The sequence below is a fragment of the Paramisgurnus dabryanus genome, chromosome 23 (assembly GCF_030506205.2).
Source record: "Paramisgurnus dabryanus chromosome 23, PD_genome_1.1, whole genome shotgun sequence".
Classification (NCBI taxonomy): domain Eukaryota; kingdom Metazoa; phylum Chordata; class Actinopteri; order Cypriniformes; family Cobitidae; genus Paramisgurnus; species Paramisgurnus dabryanus.
In genome coordinates, this window is record NC_133359.1 from 11,479,246 (window position 1) to 11,500,300 (window position 21,055).

The 21,055-nt window shown below is 35.4% G+C and overlaps 2 protein-coding genes across 2 annotated transcripts in view; one reads left to right on the top strand and one right to left on the bottom strand.

Moving 5' to 3' along the window:
• The first annotated feature begins 1,947 nt into the window (after nucleotides 1-1,947).
• LOC135781418 (5-hydroxytryptamine receptor 3A) lies at nucleotides 1,948-8,880 on the top strand. Its single transcript, XM_065291884.1, has 10 exons — nucleotides 1,948-2,195; nucleotides 2,297-2,353; nucleotides 3,269-3,417; nucleotides 3,542-3,586; nucleotides 4,229-4,335; nucleotides 4,852-5,021; nucleotides 5,458-5,582; nucleotides 5,885-6,095; nucleotides 7,484-7,663; nucleotides 7,787-8,880. Exons 1-10 carry the CDS (start codon nucleotides 2,156-2,158, stop codon nucleotides 8,077-8,079), a joined length of 1,377 nt encoding a protein of 458 aa, XP_065147956.1. The 5' UTR covers nucleotides 1,948-2,155; the 3' UTR covers nucleotides 8,080-8,880.
• A 9-nt stretch (nucleotides 8,881-8,889) lies between these two features.
• The window catches only part of celsr1b (cadherin EGF LAG seven-pass G-type receptor 1b), a 64,103-nt gene continuing 51,937 nt past the window's right edge, over nucleotides 8,890-21,055 (bottom strand). The window contains exons 14-35 of the mRNA XM_065291883.2: nucleotides 20,709-20,829; nucleotides 20,284-20,467; nucleotides 19,815-19,916; nucleotides 19,620-19,714; nucleotides 19,308-19,517; nucleotides 19,004-19,187; nucleotides 18,171-18,311; nucleotides 17,863-18,073; nucleotides 17,005-17,172; nucleotides 16,799-16,925; nucleotides 16,163-16,363; nucleotides 15,835-16,009; nucleotides 15,631-15,743; nucleotides 15,424-15,500; nucleotides 15,182-15,308; nucleotides 14,854-14,979; nucleotides 14,584-14,720; nucleotides 11,901-11,995; nucleotides 11,612-11,755; nucleotides 11,293-11,505; nucleotides 10,697-10,943; nucleotides 8,890-10,616 (exon numbers count right to left, since the gene is read on the bottom strand). Coding sequence (XP_065147955.1) covers nucleotides 10,592-10,616; nucleotides 10,697-10,943; nucleotides 11,293-11,505; nucleotides 11,612-11,755; nucleotides 11,901-11,995; nucleotides 14,584-14,720; nucleotides 14,854-14,979; nucleotides 15,182-15,308; nucleotides 15,424-15,500; nucleotides 15,631-15,743; nucleotides 15,835-16,009; nucleotides 16,163-16,363; nucleotides 16,799-16,925; nucleotides 17,005-17,172; nucleotides 17,863-18,073; nucleotides 18,171-18,311; nucleotides 19,004-19,187; nucleotides 19,308-19,517; nucleotides 19,620-19,714; nucleotides 19,815-19,916; nucleotides 20,284-20,467; nucleotides 20,709-20,829 — 3,223 coding nt within the window. The 3' untranslated portion in view covers nucleotides 8,890-10,591. The remainder of the gene's footprint in view (nucleotides 10,617-10,696; nucleotides 10,944-11,292; nucleotides 11,506-11,611; nucleotides 11,756-11,900; nucleotides 11,996-14,583; nucleotides 14,721-14,853; nucleotides 14,980-15,181; nucleotides 15,309-15,423; nucleotides 15,501-15,630; nucleotides 15,744-15,834; nucleotides 16,010-16,162; nucleotides 16,364-16,798; nucleotides 16,926-17,004; nucleotides 17,173-17,862; nucleotides 18,074-18,170; nucleotides 18,312-19,003; nucleotides 19,188-19,307; nucleotides 19,518-19,619; nucleotides 19,715-19,814; nucleotides 19,917-20,283; nucleotides 20,468-20,708; nucleotides 20,830-21,055) is intronic.

Consider the following 21,055-nt stretch of genomic DNA (forward strand, 5'->3'; position numbering starts at 1 on the left):
AGTCTCTTTGAATTTGAATTTGTCTGTGTGAAGTTTTTTGTGTTGCTTTTAGAAATAATGACACAATCACTTATAAAAAAAAGATGTAATCTCTGTAGCCTATGTTAACACAGTTAAATATAAAACTGGTTCATGTACCTAACAATTCATAGTAGACATGACAAAACGTGCCTATAATTAACTTGCAGATTCTTTTCATCTGCTGCAATAGGCAGGATCGATATATATATATATATATATATATATATATAACTATATATATATATATATATATATATAATGCAGAAATGAAAAAATAATATAATCAAATAATTTTATTTAAAAAGTTGGTCCTTAAGCCTTAACAATTTAGTTGATTATTACAACCATGTCTAATAGCTTTCAACATGATACTATTTATTATAGTGTACTCTCTTTCCCGATAGGATACGACGTAGTTTGGTTTGCAGTTCACCTCGTACACGATAGTCATTAAACGTCAGATTTAACAGATTTAAAGACGCAGTATGAAAAGGACTACCTTTCCCATAATGCCACCGTTCACTGGAGAACCCGGAAGTCCCGCGGAATTCAAACTTCTGTTCATACACAGCGAGATTTGTTTTGTCCATGGTTTTGTCTTTCAATTGATGTAATTTTTGTTTTATGTAGATATGTTCGGATCGACCGGCCATAATTCGGAATCGGACGGTTTTTGCTAACACGCAATCGACATCAGGATGGCTTTATGTTTAAATGTGGTTTTTTTTCTGTGTGCACAGAGAACAGCAGGGTTATTATAGATAACTAAAAAACTAATTAGAAACAAGCAATCTATAAAATTAAATTTTAGTTGAAAAACTTGTAGGAAATGATAATTAGAAAATTTACCTTGGAAAAAGATGAAATACGTTAAATAAGTTAAAATTAAACTTAAACTAAAATAAATTTACATTTAACTTAAATTAGCAATATTAGTTTGGGAAAAAATAATAAAATGACAAAAGCTCATAGCCAAGTTAGTTTTTTACTTTAACATGAGGAGGGATGCTTATATAAAAAAATATGCAAAGCTGTATTACATTTTCTTTATTAATTATTATTATTTTAATTATTATTAGGCCAGCGTCCTTTACCATAGGTGCGGAGCCCAATTGTTTGCTAAAACTTTGAAAAAATCATGCCAATGCATTGAAAATTATTAATTGTGGAGGACTTTTTGATATCTCTAACGGTGTTGCCACAGCAGGAAGTATAAAAAATAAATAGAAAAAATATGATACAGAAAGTGGCCTATATCTTCTGAGTGCATCATCTGAGAACATCATCTTCTAAGCATGTTTATAAAAGATGTTTAAACATCTTAGGGGTGGTTTCCCGTACAGAGATTATCTTAAACTAGAACTAGGCCTTAGTTTAATTAGGAAAAATAATTAGTTTTAACAAACATGCCTTATTAAAAACATTACTTGTGTGCATTTTGAGGCAAAACAAAGGGCACTGATGTATTTTAAGATATGTCAGTGCAAGCTGTTTTCAGTTTGGACAGCTCTTACATTTATTTTAGTCTAGGACTAGTCTAATGTCCGGGAAACCGCCCCTAGATTTAGTAAGGACTAGTACTGACTTAGGCCGAGTGTTCATTTAACACTGGGGGTTTTGCTGTGTCCCCAACAGTTCATCATATTATAGTATTATATTTAAGTTAATGCCAGACCGATATGCAAACAACATAGGGCAAAACTGCATTGCATATTTAAGATAAGCCATCCTTTTATAAATGTGTTGCTTTAATCATCTCTGCGCTTTTAAACATTACTGAAGGCGGTCTAGTGTTGGCTAATATACAGTGTTTATTCTCATACAGTAGATATGAACTCTTTTGTGAAGCAGAATGGCCCTCTGTTAGATTGTAAGGCAGCTGAAAGAATTCCAAGTAATTACTCTTTTGCTGTGAAACGTTAAGACATTTGTAACAATAACATGAATGAGGTCTTTAAAAACCTCATAACAAGACAAACTTGTTTCAAATTTCATGTACATTGGTTACGAACTGGCTCTCCTTTGTTTGACTTGCATAATACCTTGAACGCGCATGGTATTCAAAGAGCTGGTAACCTTTAAATGAGTTTGAGGTTTTTGTTCTCCTCAAACTATAAAAAGTCAAAGCTGAAGCATGTGGAAGATTAGGATATTTTTGATGCATGCTTATCAAGGTAATGCTAATTTGTTTTTTCATTTTTTAAAGTTTAAGTAGAGTTTATATAAGAGTAATACATGCGACAGTAGTTTTGTGTTTTTTTGCTTGAATTCATAGGAGCTGAAATGGCATCTGCGATCTCAACTTTGAGCCTCCTAATGGCATCTCTGACTGGTAATAACTAGCACCTACTTCTTACTACTACTATTATAATTTATTACTATGAAATATTATGTGGTGATAATTATATATTAACTACAGTTGAGACAGTTAAGTAACAGGACTTCTAAAGCTTTAGTTTGATTTCTGCAAACAAAATTATTAATGCAAAAAATCCTGCTGTAGATTTTAGATGCAGTAAGGTCCAAAATCTAAGATAATAAACAAATTTGTTTTTTTAATGTAAAATTGTTAAGGGACTATTTAAAAGAAAACTAGCTTTTTAAATAAATAATAAAAACTGGTCTGTATTAATCTTTTTTATTGAATACCCTTTGTAATATCATGTCTGCATTATTGATATCATTTATATAATTCTGATGATTCTTTTAAATGTAAAAACTAATGATATCACTGTAAAAAAAATCCGTAGAAATTACAATGTTATTGCAGCTGGGTTGCCGGTAATTTACCGTAGATTTACATTTATGTTATTTACTGGCAAGAGTTTGTTAAAAGTTAAATAAATTTTAAGTATTAACAAGTCTTTATCTTTACAGAATAAAACTATACAATAACAGCCTCATAAAAAGCATTCTGGGAACCAGAAATCATCATCAACCTTTTTCTGTTTTTTGCTTCAGATTTTGTTTCCCAGAATGTTTAGCTTGATGCTGTTTTTCTAGTTTTACTCTGTAAAGACAAAGACTTGTAAATGTTTAATTTTCATTTAACTTTGAACAAAATGTTGCCAGTAAAAAACATAAAATTAAATCTACGGTAAATTACCGGCAACCCAGCTGCAGTTTCTACGGAATTTTTTTACAGTTTATATATATATATATATATATATATATATATATATATATATATATATATATATATATATATATATGTTTGAGAGTAATATGTTAACCTGGTCTTATACAGTAGTGATGGCTAGTGGAAATGGCACAGACTGTGATCGAAGGTGTCTGGCAAATATTTTGGTTGAAAAGGAACTTCTGAGCGCGCCACAGGGTGATAACTGTACCATCACAGTAAACATCACTGCAATTCAATATCAGACACTGTCTTTTGTAAGTACCATTTTCTTTGTCATGTTAATCACATTTTATACTGTGTGCGTGTGTGTGTGTGTGTGTGTGTGTGTGTGTGTGTGTCTGTGTATCAAACATCTCTTAACTATATCATAATTTTTAGGACACAAAGGCAATGCAAATGAACAGCCGTATCAAGATAAACATGGTGAGTAGATGAGTTTAATGGAATACAAATACAAAAGTGTGTTTGGCTTTGTTACCAATAGTTTGAACTGATATTATATTGTATTATTTACATAAAATATTAAATATTAAGTTCAGATGGCATTATTATGTGTGAGAAAAACACTGTTTAAAAGTTTAATGTCACTTCTCTGAAAAGTTTCTCTTGAAGTCATAAATCTATTGATCTGAAGGTGTTCTTATATGTATACATTTTATAAGCAATATCGCTTTCATAGTTGTGTGATATCACTCTATATCAGTGGTTCTCAAACTGGGGTGGGCCGCGAGACGGTGCCAGGGGGGCCCCAGTTTTATGACATTTTATAAAATACATTTATTTATCATACATTTTGTGTAATTAAACAAACAAACAAAAAATAAGTCTACTAACCAACATCACTACTTTGTATAATTTAATATGTTTTGTTTAATTAAAATTATTATTTTTAGTTTTTGTCATAAATTTTCTTTTGGGGGGGCTGCGAGGGAATGCACCGTATACAAGGGGGGCCACACGCAGAAAAATTTGAGAACCACTGCTCTATATCATCACAGCTGTGATTAGGCCAGGCAAGCACAGCATTATAAAATTAATAATACAGTAGTTTTTACTTCCCCATAGCAATGGAAAGATCCTGATCTTGGATGGCTTCTTGATAAATATAGATATCCAGCTGTTGTGTTACCTGTTGATAAAATCTGGACTCCCACGATCGTTCTGGACAATGCGTGAGTTCAACTTAAAGTAAATGTGTTTTCTTCTGTTTATTGTAAAGAGGAGTGATAGAAGAGAACATTTGTCATTATTTTATCATTATAATACCACGGGGCTGTTGAATACTTTATTCTGATTGTGTGCATTATATTCAAATAATTAAATGGCCCGTTGTCAATTATTTCTAAAACACTGACTTTTTTTATTTTATTCGATCATATTTGCTTTTCCTTTTTTGCATTGTGTCGTTTGTTCACGGTTTTAAGACAATACACAACTGTTCATATTGGCAAATGCTTAGTTTGATTTCCACCAGATGGCAGAAGTGGTAAAAACAGCTTGATCATCAGCAACAAAAGATATGAGACATATATTCCACTCCCTTGTGAAGGTTGATAAGTTTATATTAATTTATTAAACTATTCTTCCAGTATCTGGAGCATTTTTGTCACTTTTAGTGTCAGTTTTGCCCCAAATTTGGACTCAGTTGAGATGCTATATTCTCTGAATCTGTCTCTGTCTGTGTTCAGATTAGACACAACTACGGAGCCGTACACAAATGATGTGCAGGTGAGGAGAGACGGTGTTGTGAAGCACTCTATTATCTTATACACATCCGTAAGCTGCCAAATCAACTTATTCAACTATCCATATGTGTTTGGGGAGTGTCCTGTGGCCATCAATGGATGGAGCCAAAAATGTAAGATTCAAATTCAGTCATTTATTCTAAAGCAGATTAGGATCTGATTTGCCTTAACTATTTACCTGCAAATTTTATGCATACATTTTTTCAAGATGAAAAAATTATATACCCTTGCACTGGCAACGTCACGATTTCACTCTTAAAACACACACATTGATAGAATGTGTCTTCAAGACATAGTTTACCCAAAAATGAAAATTCTGTCATAATTTATTCACCCTCAAGTTGTTACAAACCTTTTGACAAAGAAGACATTTTAAAGAATGTTAATAAACAAACAGATCTGGGGCACCATTCAGTTCCATACAATTAAATTTGTTCAACTATGGAAGTCAATGGGGCCCCAGATCTGACTTTTTTTATGTTAAAATCACTCAGTAAGCCTCTGAGAAATAACTGCTGTCTGTTTGTTCTCTTGTTTGTGTTTATCTAGTTTGTTCACTGAAACTGAACATTGCTGATAATGTTTCTTTGATCGGTGGTAGTCAAGGAGAGTGGCAGACTTTGAACGTGTCCAAGATTGCGGATAAGTCACAAGCAAATCGCAATTATCTCTTTGTAATTATTCAATTGTAATCCTACAAATGATCGTGTTGAGTTTATTTGTATTCATTTCTGTCTTTCATCACTTGATCACGAATGGTCACGCCATCACTGTTTAAAGTTTACACTGATCAGCTACAACATTAAAACCAGAGCAGGTGTAAAAGGTTACCTGTAACATTAAACTCTCAAAGCATTATTGATTGCATGATTTACCATCTATTGTTTAGTCTCTCAGAACTAAAGAAATGCATAATGTATGACCTCACTAACAGTACAAAACTTTAAGAAATCAAATGCTTCTGATTATTCAACAGGTCACCCTATCTATCAACCCCTTTGGTGCATTTGTGACTCTGATCTTGCCCAGTGCTCTTATAATGTGTGCTGACCTGGTGAGCTTTGCTCTGCCATTTCAAGGAGGGGAGCTCAACACTTTTAAGGTCACCCTGGTCCTGAGCTTCACCATGTTCCTCCTCATCCTCAATGATCATCTGCCTAATGGTGGAAATTGCAGCCCTCTCCTCTGTGAGTAAACCATAAACGTACACGCATGCATCTTAACTGCATCAAATGCATTAATGATGGCAATTACAACAGGTGTAGTTGTTTGGCTACTTCATTACCAAACTGAATTTTTCGCCAGTGTCTGTGTTTGGCCGATGATCTACCGCTGCCATCTTGGACACACACACCTGTATTGATGTACTAATATACAGTGAAGAAAATAAGTATTTGAACACCCTGCTATTGTGCAAGTACTTCCACTTAGAAATCATGAAGGGGTCTGAAATTGTCATCGTATGTGCATGTCCACTGTGAGAGACATCATTAAAAAAATCCAGAAATCACAATGTATGATTTTTGAACTATTTATTTGTATGATACATCTGCAAATAAGTATTTGAACACCTGTGTATCAGCTAGAATTGCACCTGTTTGAGGTTAGCTGCATAAAGACCTGTCCACCCCATACAATCAGTAAGAATTCAACTACTTACATGGCCAAGACCAAAGCGCTGTCCAAAGACACTAGAGAGAAAATTGTACACCTCCACAAGGCTGGAAAGGGCTACGGAGAACTACACGGGATGAGCTGGTCAATGTTTCCAAGGTTACTGTTGGTAATACACTAAGACGTCATGGTTTGAAATCATGCATGGCACGGAAGGTTCCCCTGCTTAAACCAGCACATGTCCAGGCCCGTCTTAAGTTTGCCAATGACCATTTGGATGATCCAGAGGAGTCATGGGAGAAAGTCATGTGGTCAGATGACACCAAAATATAACTTTTTGGTCATAATTCCACTAAACGTGTTTGGAAGATGAAGAATGATGAGTACCATCCCAAGAAGAACACCATCCCTACTGTGAAGCATGGGGGTGGTAGCATCATGTTTGCGGGTGTTTTTCTGCACATGGGACAGGGCGACTGCACTTTATTAAAGAGAGGATGACCGGGGCCATGCATTGCGAGATTTTGGGGAACAACCTCCTTCCCTCAGATAGAGCATTGAAGATGGGTCGAGGCTGGGTCTTCCAACATGACAATGACCTGAAGCACACAGCCAGGATATCCAAGGAGTGGCTCTGTAGGAAGCATATCAAGGTTCCGGTGTGGCATAGCCAGTCTCCAAACCTAAACCCAATAGAGAATCTTTGGAGGGAGCTTCTCACATTTCTCACATTTCAATCAAAATAGATTAGAAAATTCAGATTTATTTCTTTTAAGACAAACAATCATTGTAGTTTCATTCTTACCTTGAAATGTAATGGTTGCTTCGAGTCAAATCCTGACTAGAATTTTGAGTATGACAACGTTCGGCTAACTGCAATGGGTAACTTTTTATAACTATTGATGTGAGGTAATACTAATAAGTACAATAAATGTTCTTTTTTCCTGGTTTTGTTTTAAAGACTATCACTTTAGTTTCTGTCTGGTCTGTTTGGTGCTGAGTATGCTGATTTCCATCGTGTTAACACGTCTGTCTGAAGATGGCAGCATCATTCCATGCAGACGCAAAAAAACATCAAAAGTCACTAAAACACACGGCAGCGGTAAAGATACAGAGCCAGAGGGTGGCCAAGAAAACAACAGTAAGAGTTATTTACTTTAATGGGCTTTCAATGAGTAATGTGCCAAATGTGCGAATGGAAATAATATAGTTATCTTTATACAAGTTCATGTGAATCATGAGATGTTATGGTCTACATTTACAGATCCTGATGTGATTGAGACAAAGTCTGGTGGTCTGCTATCAGAACAGGCTTCACTCCAGAAGATTGTGAAGTTTCTGGAGAAAATGGATAAAGAGGAGAGTGGCGAAGACAGCACAGTTGCCATTGCCTATAGTCTGGAGAAATGCACCTTCTTCTTTTTTCTAACCATTTATATACTGTATGCCATAATTCTTATTTGTATTACCCGAACAGACATTTGCAAGGTTGATAATCTAGACTTTTGGGATCAATCTACCTCTGAAGTTGACAGCTATGACTACTCTTCAGAATAATATTAACAGAACGTCTCTGAACTCTCTCTTCACCGTTGTATGCATACTTTATGGGTCGCTTTCCCGGGCAGCGTTAAGATTAATCCAGGACTAGACCTTAGTTAAAACAATGGCATTTATATATGTTTAGATATGTCAGTACAAGGTGTTTTTAAATTAAGGCAGCTCAAACTGGACTAGGATAAGCCCTGTCTCGGAAACCACCCCTATATGTACAGTTACATTCAAAATAATAGCAATGCAACATCAGTAACCTGAAAAACCACTGTTGTTTCTAGTAGTAGCAATATGGCTCTCCTGATTTTGCCAAGTGGTTGATGTCCTCAGGGCAAAATTATGAAAAACAATAGAACCATTTGTAATGATATTCACACTACTTGTACTGAGTTATAGACTTATTTATTGAAAGTGGCGTGATCAAAATAAGTTTAATAATAAAGTTTAAAAATAAGTAAAATGGACAGTTCCATCATTGCCCAGAGCAATTTTAATTAAAAGTTGATTTGAGAGGGGAAACATATAAAAAATGCAGCAAAGTTTATAGGATGCTCAGCTAAAATTATCTTAAATGCTTTAGAAGGGGAAAAAAACAAAGCACATGGAAGAAAACAAGCAACTACGGTTAATACAGATAGTCGGGAAGGCAAAGATTCAGCCTTTCATCACATTTAGAAAGATCAGAGATTATCTAAAATGATCTGTATGTACTGTGACAGTCAGAAGACATTTGATTAAAGCTAAGCTGTTAAAGTTAGGTGACTAGACGTCCCCTTTTTCCTTGGAAAGTCTCGTTTTTTTGGCGTTCTGTAATGTGTGCTGCTATGGTGGGATTGTCTGGGTGAAATGAGAAGGTCTCATCAACATAGAGGTGGTAGGAAAAGCCATGTGCCTGTATGATATGTCCTAAGGATGTTGATGGAGAAAAGGAGTGGACCAAGCACTGATCCCTGAGGGACCCCAGTGACCATCTGGTTGGCTGTGGACAACGTGCCTCTACATGACATCCTGAAGGAACTATCGGAGAGATAAGACTTGAAACCATTGGAGAGGAGTACCTGTGATACCTAGCGACTATAGGGTTGCTGGTAGGATCTAATGGTTGGCGGCCAACAGGTCTAGCAGAATCAGAACGATTTTGATTCCACCTTAGCTGTAGCCGTAACGCTTTCGTGACCATCAGCAGTGCTGTTTCGGTTGAGCCGACAGACCGCTTGCCATCAAATCGGTTGTTCAATGTTTCCATTAAAACCAATGGAGTTAACTGTGTAGTTGCCAGTGTTCCGACATATGATTTAGTGGCACTTTCGGCTACTTCTTCGAGGTTATTTGCCGATTCTGTACCACTCCTTCCACCCCGTCTTCTACTTGAATGCTATCAGATAAATGCAAAAATGTCTTCAACATAACATATGCAGTATGTAAACACTTAAATTGTTTTCTCAACCTAGTAAGGTACACCAAAATTAGCAACAAAAGAATAATAAATCTTTAAAAGCTGTTTATTTACAATGTTTAAATGTTTTATCAGTGCCAATAGTAAGGAATATAAATACCTTTATTCTTTACCTGCTGGTATGTAGTATTTATGAACATTGAGAAGTAATGGAGGTATTTCTTGGATACACATTCAATGTATTTTACGCTAGGATGTTTCTTACTAAATGTTATGACTATTAACTAACATGCATTACATAATGACCTGACAACAGTTAGTGGACATTTACAAACCAAAAATGTCTCCCTGAATTTGTAAAGAAAAGCGCGTATATTATTTACAGGAGGTTTGGCAGAGCATTAAAATATTGTTTTTCAACAGGCACTTTTGAGTCTCTTATTGTAATTAACATGCTTAGCAAACATAGAAAACACTGTTTTATATGTACAGCACTGGCAGTAATAAAAATGGCATGCTGAACATGTTGTTAAATACTGTCAGTGGTAATCATTGTAAAAATACAACGGATCAAACCGTCCATACAGAATGCTGACAAAGAATTACAGACGGGGGGTAAAGCGGATATCTTCAAGAATAAAACTCCTTAATTAAAACGACCCAACTAATATATAAACCATTGTACAAATTAAGCTACAAATATAAAAATATACAATATAAACACAACAAGAAACATTTCAAACAGTGCTGTAAAATGATCACAGTGAACATAAATAAACAAATTGGCATCATGCTGAAATCCTAATTTACAATTTACAAACAAGTTTTATATCTAAAATAAAAAAGTTACCTATAAACATTACTTACACAAGAGAAACGCATATCAATCTTTAGCACATTTTAGCTTCAGATCAACTTTGTTCCATGCAGTTAAAGATTTTCTTGCACCTTTGAATGCTGGGATTTCGAGTTCTCCAAACATCTTTATAAACAGTACTGTACTGTAGCTACACAATCATTACTTTATTCACGACAGGACCATGCTGTGTAGTAATACTGCTTGATCTTCATAAATGTCCCAAAACCACTTCCCGGACATCTGATGTCCTCAAAGCAGACTCAGATTGAAGTTTCATTGCTTCCACTATACGAAAAAAGGGTGAGAAATGTGATCACTTATAATGTTACCCAATGTAACATAACGTAACATTATACGCTACTTACTCAGAATCAAAGTCTTCCTCTACTGCAGCGATAGGACCCCTCCCTCCATTCAGCGCCGGCTGTGGTGATATTGGAGGTGGTTTGATGATGATGCTCTTGGCCTCTGTTCCTTGGCGAATTTCGTCATTTGAATCTACAGGTGAACTCTTATAGGGAAGTTTATAATCACTGAGTTTCTCCCTTAAGCGGTTCTTCATGTTCTTGTCTGTCAGCGGAGGAGGATATGTGATCTTGTTCTTTAAAATGCCTGTAGATCACAAAAACAAGTATGGAAATGATATGGAAGTGTTGCACCAAATATGTAATCAGAGGTTTTATTTTGTAATTAACTTACACATTATTTAAACAACTCATTTATCCCTTTTCTAAGATAATTTATTTGTACATGCGATTATGCATTTTTAATGCATTACTGTCAAAATCTTCTGAACCCCCTGCAGTTCTTTCATGTCACCCCCCTGCTGATGTGAGGCCCTTATGGTCATGCACATAAATGCAGAAAATGTATAAATATACAATCCAAGCTCTCACTGCGATCATTTCTAATATATCTTATATAAATGAAAAAAAAATATGCATGACATATAATTTCTCACCTCTCCTTGGCAGCTGGTTGCTGTTTGGCTGACTGGGTGGACTTTCATCGTGAGACACGTCGCCGTTGTGATTGACTTTATTCCCTTGGTGAAGTTCCACGCTTACTTTGGTCTCCACGCACAGTTTCTCTTGACCAGCCACATCTTCGATTTCAGAGGCTTTGTGCAGCTCCTCCGGACGGTATGGCTTCTTGTGACCGGACACTACGTCCCCTGCACAACATTTGTAACACATGTGCAGTGAGCTATTTAGTAGTTATTTCACAGGCTTAAATAAAACCTGCCAAGTCTCAGTGATCATAGAAGAGGTCACAGGCACCTTTAGGAGCGCTCTGGATGGGCGATCTTTCATTATTCCATTTGGTCTTCGAGCGCCTGGTATCATCCTCACTGTCGGAGGAGTGGGACGAAGCGCAGGAGCTGCTGTGGTCATCCACTGAGAGTTCACTGTCTGAATCGGAGTCTGAACAGACATAAGTTATCATCAGATTATAGGCACTATTGGTTTAATACAGTTCAATTATTAGCTTTTCATTACAGCCTAAAAAGTACAAACAATGCAAAAGTTAATATAATAAGAAAGTGTATGAGGCTAACTGCATCCGCACCTCCTGTCTTGTTACTCTTGTGAATAAAGAGTGTCGAGTCTTTTTCATCCCGCACCACTTTTCTGCCATTTGAGGACACGCTGTGTTTTTTCTCCCTGTATGTTAACAGAATGATTTACTTTTATGGATTTGGCAGACATGATATAGTGGATTAAAGGCATTTATGTATTTTTTTTTACTCTGCATTTAATAGCTGGGATTCGAAACATATATATGATTATACATTTTAATTGTAATATTTAGCAAGACATTGATTTCACAAGACATTTTAAGATGTCAAAAAAATCTTTGGTGTCCCTATGTATGTGAAGTTTTAGTTAAAAATACCATATAGATAATTTGCTGAAATATATTTCGGAATATGTTTACAAAAACAATTTTTTTCATCTATATACTTTTTGACCATTTTTTTTTTTCATTTTAAAATATATTTTTTGCCAAATGGGATGATGTGTGCATTATGCATATAAGAGTGTACAAATCAGTGCTGGTAAAGTAAGTGTACAATAAACATTTTGTACATAGAAAGGCAAAATATATTAATATAATCTAATATAAACTGCAAAAGGCATTGCTCAATGGCATGAATTTACACTAAATTTGGAAAAGATTATTTCACATTTTATTACTTTATTAATTTTGCTGTATTATTATCCTGTGGTTTTACTCATTTTTATGAATGTATTAATTTGCTGCCATATTTATCCTCCATTTTTACTCTTTTTTTATTAATGTATTAATTTTGCTGCAATATTTATCCTCCATATCTATTCAGTTTTTTACATTTTTAATTTTGCTGCAATATGTATTCTCTATTTTATTAATTATTAATTTTGTTGTGATATTTATCCTCCATTTTACTCATTTTTTTTTATTTATAAATTTTGCTGCAATATTTATCCTACAATGTTACTTATATTTATTACTTTATTAATTTTGCTGCAATATTTATCCTCCAGTGTTACTTATATTTATTAATTTATTAGTTTTGCTGCAATATGTATCCTCAATTTTATACATTTATGAATTTTGCTGCAATATGTATCTTTCATTTTAATTTTTTCATTAATTATTAATTTTATTGCAATATTTATCCTCCATTTTTACTAATTTTAATTAATGCATTAATTTTGCTGCAATATTTATTCTCAATTTTTACTCATTTTTATTAATTCATTAATTTTGCTGCAATATTTATCAAATATTTATTAGTGTACAAATCAGTGCTGGTAAAGTAAGTGTACAATAAACATTTTGTACATAGAAAGGCAAAAGATATTAATATAAACAAATATAAACTAATATAAACTGCAAAAGGCATTGCTCAATGGCATGAATTTACACTAAATGTGGAAAAGATTATTTCACATTTTATTACTTTATTAATTTTGCTGTAATATTATCCTGTGGTTTTACTCATTTTTATGAATGTATTAATTTGCTGCCATATTTATCCTCCATTTTTACTCTTTTTTTATTAATGTATTAATTTTGCTGCAATATTTATCCTCCATATCTATTCAGTTTTTTACATTTTTAATTTTGCTGCAATATGTATCCTCTATTTTATTAATTATTAATTTTGTTGTGATATTTATCCTCCATTTTACTCATTTTTATTATTTATTAATTTTGCTGCAATATGAATCCTCAATTTTATACATTTATGAATTTTGCTGCAATATGTATCTTTCATTTTAATTTTTTCATTAATTATTAATTTTGTTGCAATATTTATCCTCCCTTTTTACTAATTTTAATTAATGCATTAATTTTGCTGCAATATTTATTCTCAATTTTTACTCATTTTTATTAATTCATTAATTTTGCTGCAATATTTATCCTCAATTTGTTCTCATTTTTATTAATGCATTAATTTTGCTGCAATATTTATCCTCAATTTTTACTCATTTTTATTAATGCATCAATTTTGCTGCAATATTTATCCTACATTTTTACTTGTTCTTATTAATTCATTAATTTTGCTCCAATATTTATTCTCCAATGTTACTTATATTTATTAATTTTGCTCCAATATTTATTCTCCAATGTTACTTATATTTAGTAGTTTATTAATTTTGCTGCAATATTTATTCTCCAATGTTACTTATATTTATTACTTTATTAATTTTGCTACAATATTTATTGTCCAATGTTACTTATATTTATTACTTTAATAATTTTGCTGCAATATGTATTCTCCAATATTACTTATATTTATTAATTTTGCTACAATATTTATTTTCCAATTTAACTTATATTTATTACTTTATCAATTTTGCTGCAATATTTATCTTGCATTTTTGTTCATTTGTATTAATTATTAATTTTGCAGCAATATGTATCCTCCATTTTATTAATTAGTAACTTTGCTACAATATTTATCCTCCATTTCTACTACTTTTTTATATTTATTTTTTTAAGGTTGTTGCAGTATCTCTCCTCCTTTTTTACTCCATTTATTTAAGTATTTTCATGCAAGATGATTAATGAAATACTGTAAGACTGAAAGGTTCATGAAGGCATTTGTCAATCCAGCAATATGCAAAATAAAAAAAAAACAGGATTTTTTTATTACTTAATATATTTTCTTTACAGACAGTTGATGGCATGTTTGTGCTATCAAACACAATGATACATGAGATTAAATCTGCATATATGAAATCCAGCCTGGGTTTATTACCTGAGAGTGCAAGCGAGGTAGCTACTGCTGTGACTTTTGCCCGATCTCACAGAGCTCTGTAAAGACACCATGGACTCTCCGATGTTGGTGCGGTACAGCCCTCCATTCTCTGCGTAGGGATCACCATTCAGAGAACGCTAGAACAACAGAAGCAACATTTTATTATCAATCTTTATGTTCCTCCATAAAAAAACTCAAAAAATGTTGTGAATATGACATGTATATGGTGAGAAAAAAAACATCAGTGAGATAATGAGCAGTCAAGCTTACTGTGAGTAAAGTTGGGTGTGTTACACTTAGATCCTTAGCTGGAGCTTTCTTCCCTATAAAAACACTTTTAAGGTTCTTCCTGACGTCTTTGTTGAGAACACAGTGGAACAAAAAGATGCAAATACCCTGGAGTGAAGATAAGAAGTTTTTACATTTGACAAATATAATTTAATAATTACCAAAACATCCATTTTTGGTAGTTAAAGGTATGCATTTATATATTTAGACATTTGTTCAAATCAGCTTGAGTTATCCGTATGTATGTTTCAACAAAATGTAAAGACAAACTAGTATTTAATCACATTACTAAAGACCTTTCTCATTGTACCTGTAAGCAGCTGAGAATGGCAAAGAGGTAGTGAAAGGTAAGTGCATCACTGTTGACTGCCATGAGACCCAGCAGCCAGGTGGCGCTGATGAGCAACAGAAGAAGAAAAGCCACCCGAAGAGCCGAGCTAAAGAAAAGTTTAAATAAAATTGAACTTTAATTTGCATGTATCTTTTTTAAGGTCAGATATATTTTTGTAACACTGACTGATGTTAAGTTCAAAAAGCATTTGTTGGCCTTACATTGCTCCAGGCTTCTCCATTCGCTGTCTTCTACCACAAGATGCCTTGGCTGCCAGCAAGATTAGTAACATATTAATCTAAAAAAAAGAGATTCATTTTTTAATATGATTAAAAATGCCAAAAATTAAGTGAAAAAGTTTTTTAGTTTGGGTGAGGGGCTATATGCTTGCAAAGATGGCATACGTGCAATCAAAGTCTATCACTTACCAGCACTACTATGGAGATGGGACCCGTGAGGCTCCAGATAAGAGTGTCATAAACAGATAGCCAGCAGAAATCTGGGTTTCCGTAACCCTGTGGATCCAAACCCACAGCTAAACCTGAGTGAGAAAACATATCAGCACAAAATAATGTCCGGAAGAGCTGATCGTAAACCGACACATGGCCAGTGAATGAATGTGTGCGTCACACCTGTGATAATAGCAGGTATTCCCCAGCCGATGGCATGGTAGAAGCGCATGTGGCCATGGTTGATGTTGCGCATCTCAGTCAGCATCCGATAGATGTGCAGCCCTTCCACAAACATCCAGGCAAATGTGCACATGTATGAATAGTGTAGGAGAATGGCCACTACGGTGCATATAAACTAAAAAGGACAAAATAATCAAATTTGAATTTTTTAACTCTGCAATGTGGCATATAGGAAATGTTTCATCCAAATAATATCAACCAATAAGGAGGTAGTGAAAGCAAGAACTCTATTTTTTTGGTCAGTGTTCAAGGCATCTCATTGGCTCACCGGTCTGTCAGTCTGGTTTATTCCAATGAGGAAGATGAGCTCAGAGAGGAAGATGGCAGCCACCAGGTTCTTATGGATGCTGTGGATGTTGGAGCGCAGCCTGCGGAGGATTGCCAAAAGCAGGAAGGTGATGAGGAGGGCCACCAAAGAAGCAGATACTGTGGTGTACGTGACCACTTTCAGAGGAAGAACATCACCATGCTAAAATTGAGAAGATAAGTGGTTCAGTCATGACAAAGTCCACAAAAATTGAATAAAAGATATTTATAAACTACTATATTGTACTCCAACACATTAACAACATTTCTCTCACTTCCATCAGTACAGATGAGTGATTTTTATGACATCATTCTGCACTTCAGCTTCTCATAAATGAAACCCCTATTGGCTATTTGCAAATGGGAGGAGCCACTCAAAGTGTCCCACTTTAATATCCTGTTTTAGTGGAAATTCCATCAGTGCACTGAATAAAGTTGCACATTTCATTAAGATTGTATATACAAATTAGCCACGGTTGATGCAATGCACCAGGCATTTAGCTTTTTGCCAATGTATTGAAAATGAGCATTCAACAGTTTGCACAATTCACACAGAATCAACTTTGGGTTTGTTGCAAATATGCTGATGGTGCTGTACCTCTCTTTTGGAGATGTCCATGAGGACAGCAAAACTGGTCATGTGGTTACACTGACAGCTGATGTGTGTTAAGTTCCTAAAGATCAGCTCACAGCCTTTAGAAGACCAAGCACCACCACCGGCAACTCTATAGAAGAAAAAAAAAACTCAGAATCACAAACGTGACAATATGTAAATATAGAGTTATATTAGTTTTGGATTCTTACGGTATGGAGTGGTTCCAGTAGATGCACACAGGTTTGGTCCTTTCCTGGGTCTCCAGGAGCCTAAAGTTCAGAATAATGGGTTTTTGGAGAGGAGTGGAGATGGGTTCTCTGTCTTTGTGGACCACCACACTTACTATAGGTGTGTTAATGACGGGACGGGTAGGGAGTCTGGAGACACATGAACCACCAGAGATTTACTTTACCTCAGATTAAAACCATATTGTCCTTATGGGAAAAGGTCTATAATAAGCATAATTTATGTGCAGATGGTTTAATATTTTGTCATGTTATGTAATTAACTCAATCCCCGCCAGCCATTTAAACATACGAATATATCAAATGAAAGAACAGACCCTATGCTTTCAAACAAACAAACAGGGAAAAAAACTTTCATCCTATCTATACTTTTTTCTCTGCTTAAAAACTCTTAAATATACAATTTTTTAGCAAAAAGCTGAAATAATTGCATTTTTCGGAAGGAATTTTGTTCAGATTCAGAACGATTATCAAAACATACACGGAGTTTAAAATTAGTAAATAACGTTTTTGGCTTCAGTTTTTTCATAAATTGGGTAAATCCATCTAGTGGATAATCGCGGTATGGCAGATTAACATAAAAATTCAACAGGAACACACTTTTTTATGCAAATGTTTTTTCTTAATTGACGAGATAACTCGTCAATGGCAGGGAAAGAGTTAAAAAACATTCTGTTAGATATCTTTAAAATTGACCATAAGGCCATGTCAAAGATTCAAAGATTGAATTTATTTTTAAATAAATTAGATTTTGAGCTGGGATTTTTTACAATACTAAAAATTGTATTGTAAACTTTGTATGTAAAATCGTTGAATTCGCACCTCAGGCTACGTCGATCTGAATCGTAGCTCTCTGGAAGAAGCTGACCGAGAGATCTGTAGATGATCACCATGGCAACAGCGGGCATGTCAGCTGGTTCAACGTGCCGTCGTTTCTTAATGGAAGATGCCGGATCAACAGCATCCGATTCATACATACTGGTGTTAAACTTGGTTGGTTCATTCTGAGCTGAAGTGTCTGATGTAAAAGCATCTATAGTGAAAACATAACAAGGTTAACTCATTACAAATTTGAATGAATATCACTAATATACAATATGAAAAAATTTGGAAGTTTTCTGGAGCGAGACCTTTGCTCTTTTTTGAAACAGTGAGCAGGTTTGGGAAGAAAACGGAGGACTCCAACTCTTTCGAGTACACTTCATTAATCTCCTGAAAGTGAGGGATCTCTGCCTGGTCTGTGATGGGGTCCAGAAAATTCACTGCTACAACTGAAAATGGAGCAAGTGATAAATACAAAGTACTTAAAGGGACACTCCAATTTAAAAAAAAAAAAATCTTATTTTCCTGCTCCCCTAGAGTTAAACATTTGATTCTTAACATTTGGAATCCATTCAGCTGATCTCCTGGTCTGGCGCTAGCATAGCTTAGCACAATCCATTGAATCTGATTAGACCATTTAGCATCGCGTTCAAACATAACCAAAAATATTCTTTATTTTTCCTATTTAAAACTTGACTCTTCTGTAGTTACATAGTGTACTAAGACAGACTGGCTAGGAACTATATTCTCATTCTGGCGTAATAATCAAGGACTTTGCTGCCGTAACATGCCTGTAACAGGCGTAGTGATATTACAGGTACGCACTGCCCGAAAATAGTCCCCTTGGTAACGTTCACTAGCAGGGGACTATTTTCAGGCGCTGCATAATATCATTAAATAGGACAAATATCGAAACTCTTTGGGTTTTTTTGTGCGATGCTAATGGTCTAATCAGATTCAATGATTTATGCTAAGCTATGCTAAAAGTGGTAGCACCATACCGGCTGAATGGATTCCAAAACTGTAAAAATCAAATGTTTTACTCTAGGGGAGCTAAAAAAATGAGTATATTTAAAAAAAAGTGGAGTGTCCCTTTAACAACCTAACAGTCCGGTTTAACAAGGCAGATCATGATACTAACTCATGTTGTCTGTGATGATGGTAAAGGGTCTCAGGTAGGTCTTCCTCAGGTTCTGCACCAGGGTATTGGCATACTCTTCGAAATGACGGAGCAGGTGGGCTGTGCCCCCATCAGAGCGCTGGATCTTCTCCCAGTGCTCCTTGTTAACCGGATCGAGGATCGCACTTCCAACAATAACGAGGTTCTGAAAACAAACATGAGGATTTAAATCACAACCCCTATAAATATTTACTCAAGCTCACAAATTCTGGACCTCGAATGACCATTTGAAGTGTTTGAGAAAAAATGTGTGTCCATACTGCACCTTGTTAAAGTCAGAATCGAGTGTGGCGGTGAGCTCGAAACCCTGCTGGAGGCTTTCGTGTTCTAACACGCTGGCCAGAAGATGGTAGGCGACCTTCACGTCATTCCCAAAGAGACGGTCAGTGCTGCCGGTGGCCGATTGCAGGAGACCCGCCAGGCTTCTTGACCGATCCCCGTCTATTCGAGAACTATTTGCATGAAGATCCTCACTCTAATGCAGAAAAAATAGGCCCCAAATGAAAGACTAATCAGTCTAGAGCAATAGGAAATAAGGCACAAATTTAAGATTTTTTTGTGTTGTTCTGGTACAGACCTCTTTCTTTAGGTGTGAGAAAGTGAGAGACGTGCAGTTGAAGAGCTCAGGGGGAAGCCAACCTTTATCATCGCTGCAATGACGGATTGCTGTGCCTTTAAAAAAACAATATTTATTAATCCTACACATTTAAAAAAAAAATTTTTTAGAAAATACATTTATTGTTTCTTGGTTTAGCTCATACAGGAATCTTACCGATGGATCCTTTGGGGCAGTTTGTAGCTGTAGGACCACCAAATGTAGTCCTGGGCCACCAGATACCATCTTCAAAGGCTTTTGGACAGCCATCATAAATTACTAGATAACAAAAATTGAGAAAAACAGACATTGTTTAGGGCTATAAGAAGGTTTAATGATAAGATTTTATAAGGAACAGGCCACTGCCAATACACATACTTCAAACAGCCATCATAAAAAGCCATCATGAACAAGTAGGCTATTACACTTGTATTTCATCATGCCGTGCATGCTTATGTACGCTTTAATCCAAAACATATTTCAGCTTTCATATTTTGGCCCTTATTTATACAATTTTGTAAGTTGTCCACATTGCAAGTGGAAGACCTCCTTTAAACCGTTTTCATACATGATTGAAAGGTTCAATCTTGTCAGTTGCTCTCCTGGCCAATCATCTGAGTGTTTGGGTGATCGACAGCACACATACCCACACATCCCCCAACCGTCACCTCTGCGAAGGGATTGTCGCAACGGTTGCACTGCTGGCCCACAACGCCCGTCTTGCAGACGCACTGGCCCGTCACAGGGTCACACGTCCGGGAATGAGCACCGAGATGGAAACAATCGCATGGGTAGCACGTGTCCCCGCCTGGAGGGCGATAGTAGTTTTCCTTAAAAGTGTGAGAGGAAGACAAGATTGAAAATTTGAAAAGTACAGAAAAAAGAATTATGTATTCAAAGAACACTATAATTTAAACAATAAATGTCACATGATCATCTTTATATGCGGTGGGACTGCTGTAAAATCCTAAAAGTTAATGGTTTCTTGAATTCAGACGCCTCCCTCCGCTACACTTCCTGCGTTTTTGCATTATATTGAGAATCTGGAGCATGCAATCACTTGCAGCTTACCTTGCAGCTACACTCTCCTGTGGTTTTATTGCAGTCCCTTTTGAAGCCTTTGCTGACATCGCAGTTACAGGGACCACAGGTTGGGTATCCCCACCAGCCACGAGCACATGGCTGATCCCCTCTGTGTGTGTGCGTTTCAAAGTGTGGAGAAAGGAGAGAACAGAAATGGGTGTGTTATATATGAAATATTAATTCATGTTCACTTAATTGTAGTGAAAAACAAAAATCCACTGCATGATTTTAAAATGGAACATTTTACAAAGGCAAATAAAGTCTTTTTGTAGCTTATTTGGTAGAGCATTGTGGTAACAAAGCAAAGGGCATGGATTCGATCCCAGTGAATAACA